This window comes from Tupaia chinensis, unplaced genomic scaffold, assembly GCF_000334495.1.
Source record: "Tupaia chinensis unplaced genomic scaffold, TupChi_1.0 Scaffold145592_1, whole genome shotgun sequence".
NCBI classification, from domain to species: Eukaryota; Metazoa; Chordata; class Mammalia; order Scandentia; family Tupaiidae; genus Tupaia; species Tupaia belangeri.
In genome coordinates, this window is record NW_006205449.1 from 2149506 (window position 1) to 2153168 (window position 3663).

Genomic DNA, 3663 nt, shown 5'->3' on the forward strand with positions numbered 1-3663 from the left:
TACACACACACATTTAGAGTGCAGACACTCGGGCATTCTGTGTTTATTTACCCCAATTAAACAGCAAACGTAAAGATAATCTTATTACAAGCACTGTTAATAATCAGTATCTCCACCCGACTCCTCTCCTGACACAAGTCAGACACTGACCCAGGCTAAACTCACAGGTACTCTTCCATCTCATTCGAAGGCAGCTAACAGGCCAAGGCAAGGCTAAAATCTGGCAGTACTTACCATCTCCGACGTGGCTCATTCTTCGCCGGGCCTTGTGCCCTGTGTTATAAGCTCATGTTTGCTCACCTGGTGGCCCTAGGAGCTCAGGTGCCCACAGATGTTGTATCAAGATTCAACATGTTGGAAACTTAGTGTTTCTCTCCAAGTCATCACCTCTGTAATGGGAGAGGGATGAGGGACACCCCTCTGCCTTGCTCTCTGATGCAAATGGAAGACTTCTCAGTTTAGGTTTCTGTATTTCTTCCCTCTCTTGCTTCCTGTTCCTTATCGGCACTGGTCATTCAGGGTGCTGCTCTCGTCTGTGTCGGGTGCTGCCCTCATTTGTTTGCTTGGCAAGTCAGCGTGCAGGTGGCTGGGGCTTGTGATGAACAGAGCGCCCCAAGCCTGTGTCTCCGGAGTCTGGCTTTTCCTGTCTGGGCCGTGCTAGCTGATTTTCAGAATGTGGCTATGTCACTGTCTTCAGGCTCTTCACATACGATGTTCCATTTTTTCTTCCTCTTTTGCTTCATTAACTCTTCTTCACGCTTTATGGCAAGACTTCACTTATCACTCATTAGAAATATTTATTGATCACTAAGTGCTAGACTGAGCTAGGAGCAAGGGAGTGTGAGGTAAGCACTTTCCCCACTCCCACCTCCAAACAATAACAAAAATACATTCCCAGACACGCACACACGTGATGGCATGTCTGCTCGGTTACTGGCCTGCAGTGTGAAAGTGGATGACTCTGAAGTTCAGCTGTGGTGGAAGTAATTGAGTAAGCTGGACAGTGAGATCTGGTGAGAAAGCTGTAGCCCGAGGTGGACACTGAACTGGAGCATTCCGGGCAGCAAGTCTGGAGCAGCCCCATGGGGGTGACAACGCGGTGAAGCTGAGGAGTAGCTCCCTGGAGTTGAGTGGTGTGGGGATCGAGAGCTGAGGGGTCCCCTGTGGACACAGGATGATGGTGAGACTCTGGAGCAGTGAGAGAACCACAGAGAGGTAGGCACAGAGCCCGGTGGCAAGGTCCAGAGATGAGAGGATGAGCGGGAGGCTGGCATGTGGCAGTGACTAGGAGGGAGCAGGGTGGAGCTGACAGTGCCGAGCCTAGAGCAGCAGGAGTTTCACAGAAGAGCAGACGGTGACAGTCTGTTGGGGCAGTGAGCAGCCAGGAGGGCGTCAGCACTGACGTGGCACCTCGCTCGCGGAAGCCCTGAGCACAGTCGTTTGTGTGAGTTGTGTAACGTTGGTTACCGCCAGACTGTGGGTCTTGGGTGGACAGGGACAGTGTGCATTGTGCATCTCTGAGGCCCCAGCACTAAATTCTGTGTGACAGCCCACCCATGTGCGTGTGTATCTGGGTGAGTGTGATTTTTAAGTGAGAAAACACACAAGCTAATTATGGTTCATACACAAAGTAGACTGAAATGCCAATGACAGCACTCTAGATTTTGATGCCTCATGCGGCATTTCCAATCCATAGACACAGCCTTCTGTGAAATGGGACCTACCTGGCCCTTGATCCTTCCTCTGCTAATGCTTTGTATTTGTCTTGTAGAGCTGTTCTGTCATGAACGTCACCCTGTTAGATGAGTTCGGGAAGCCCTTTTGGTGTTTCAGTTCCCCAGTGGGCCTGAGACCTGCTCCCAGCCGGCCTGACTGCCCGAACTCCCTAGGACAGAGGTACTACGTGGACTATGCGGACGTTGAGGGGCGAGTGCACATGGAGCTGATGTGGTTCGCCAAGTTCGAGGAGTACTTCGTGGTCAGCCTGGAGGTTTACTTGCACTTCACAAAGATAAACCACTGGTTCGGGACCCATTACCAAGGCTAGCAGTAGGTGGCCAAGTTCACCGCCGTTTCGCTGTTCATTTTGGACTCACCAGCTTTGTTCTTGGTGTTAACAAGTTACAATAAAGCCTGTCCACATGGATGTGTAGTGCCTTCTTACTGCACAGTAGAGTGTGAGTCCTGGGTCATTTTTGAGTTAACGTTTTTGGGATTATTGCCCATATAGGGTTTTTTGTTTTTGTTTTTTAAATTAAGGAACCCAAATGACAAGACATTTAAATTAGAAGCTTCATGGTATCCCTTAGAATAAGAAAGTGCTACATTTGTGACCTTCAGCAACCACATTAACATTTAGTAAAACAATTTACAGGAAAAGCGTCAGAAGGAAGTTGTAACTTGGAAGAGCAGGGTCTGGTGCCAATGCAGTGAAGGCATCCAGCCCCACACGAGCAGAGCCGTGCCTCTGCAGAGATACTGGACGAGAACTGAGGGCTTCAGCAGGGGTGACATGCACCTCAGCACACGTAACTTGAAGGCCTCGGCCCTACCTGTTTTAACTGAGCTTACTACATTTTGACTGTGTTTTCTTATCTCCCACTGAGAACCTATTCTCAGAAGTGTTATTTGGCTCTGTGTCATGGCCCCTGCTCAGGCAAGTGTGACAAGCTCCCCACCCGGGTCTCACACTTCTGTTGCGGCATCTGACCACTTTTCTCCTCGGAGCTGTGTGTACGAGAGTGAGGGTGTGCGAGTGTAGGATAGAGTTTGAAGTAAAGATTTGGAATAGACTCTCGGGTGTCGCTCAGGTAACAGAGTGGAAACATTTCCTGATGGGACACGGGACACCGTCCTCTTTGGCTTTGGCCCATAGCCCGCAGGGAGGAAGAGTTGAAATCCGTATTCGTACAGAAAGCACTGGCACCTCTGCTGCCTGTTACTACGAGAGGCCCTGGGGAGTCCCTGAGGGAGGGTTGGGCGTCGAGGCCTTGGCGTGAGCAGAGACCAGAGGGCAAGGGATGGGCATCTCTATAGGACTGAATGCGAAATCGCCCACAAGGCACTCTGTGGAGGCTCCCTGGGCTGGCCCAGGGTACAGTTTCTGCTGAATGCACATCACTTTTGCGCCATCATAAAGTCAAAAAATCTGAAGCCAAGCCATGGTAAGTTGGGTACCATCTGCATATGCGAATGCCTGCCTTTCCTGCCAGGCTGCATGTCTTAGAGCAGACAGTGTGATTTTGGTTTGTTACCATCTCCCTAGCACCCAACTGAATGCCAGGCTCATAACTGGTAACCAGTGGCCATTTGTGGAATCCGTGGAATATGCCAGCAGTTATGGGGGCATGGAGGAGGCAGGAGTAAACTCTGACTCAGTCTGGGAGCTCTTTACATCACAGGTGGCCTCTGGGTTCACTTTGGAAGGGAAGCTACTGGGAAGGAAGAGGAGGGCAGGTGAGGCAGAGGAAATGGCATTCCCGAAGCCTGGCCTCTGCATCTCACTGAGGCAAGGGCCCCCAACGCATGTGGCGCGTGGTGCATGGAGACTTGGCCCACCTCCACGTGCCTTTCTATGTGCATGAGATCACAGCTTCTTAAGATGACTTCTCATGCTTACCTCCACGCTTCTGGATATACCTGAACAGATCCAATGACCTTCAC

The 3663-nt window shown here is 50.7% G+C and overlaps 1 protein-coding gene across 1 annotated transcript in view; it reads left to right on the top strand.

Moving 5' to 3' along the window:
- The window catches only part of FBXO15 (F-box protein 15), a gene marked incomplete at its 5' end in the record, with an annotated part of 44443 nt that extends 42297 nt beyond the window's left edge, over positions 1-2146 (top strand). The window contains 1 exon segment of the mRNA XM_014584064.1: positions 1772-2146. Coding sequence (XP_014439550.1) covers positions 1772-2047 — 276 coding nt within the window.
- Between the last annotated feature and the right edge of the window lie 1517 nt (positions 2147-3663).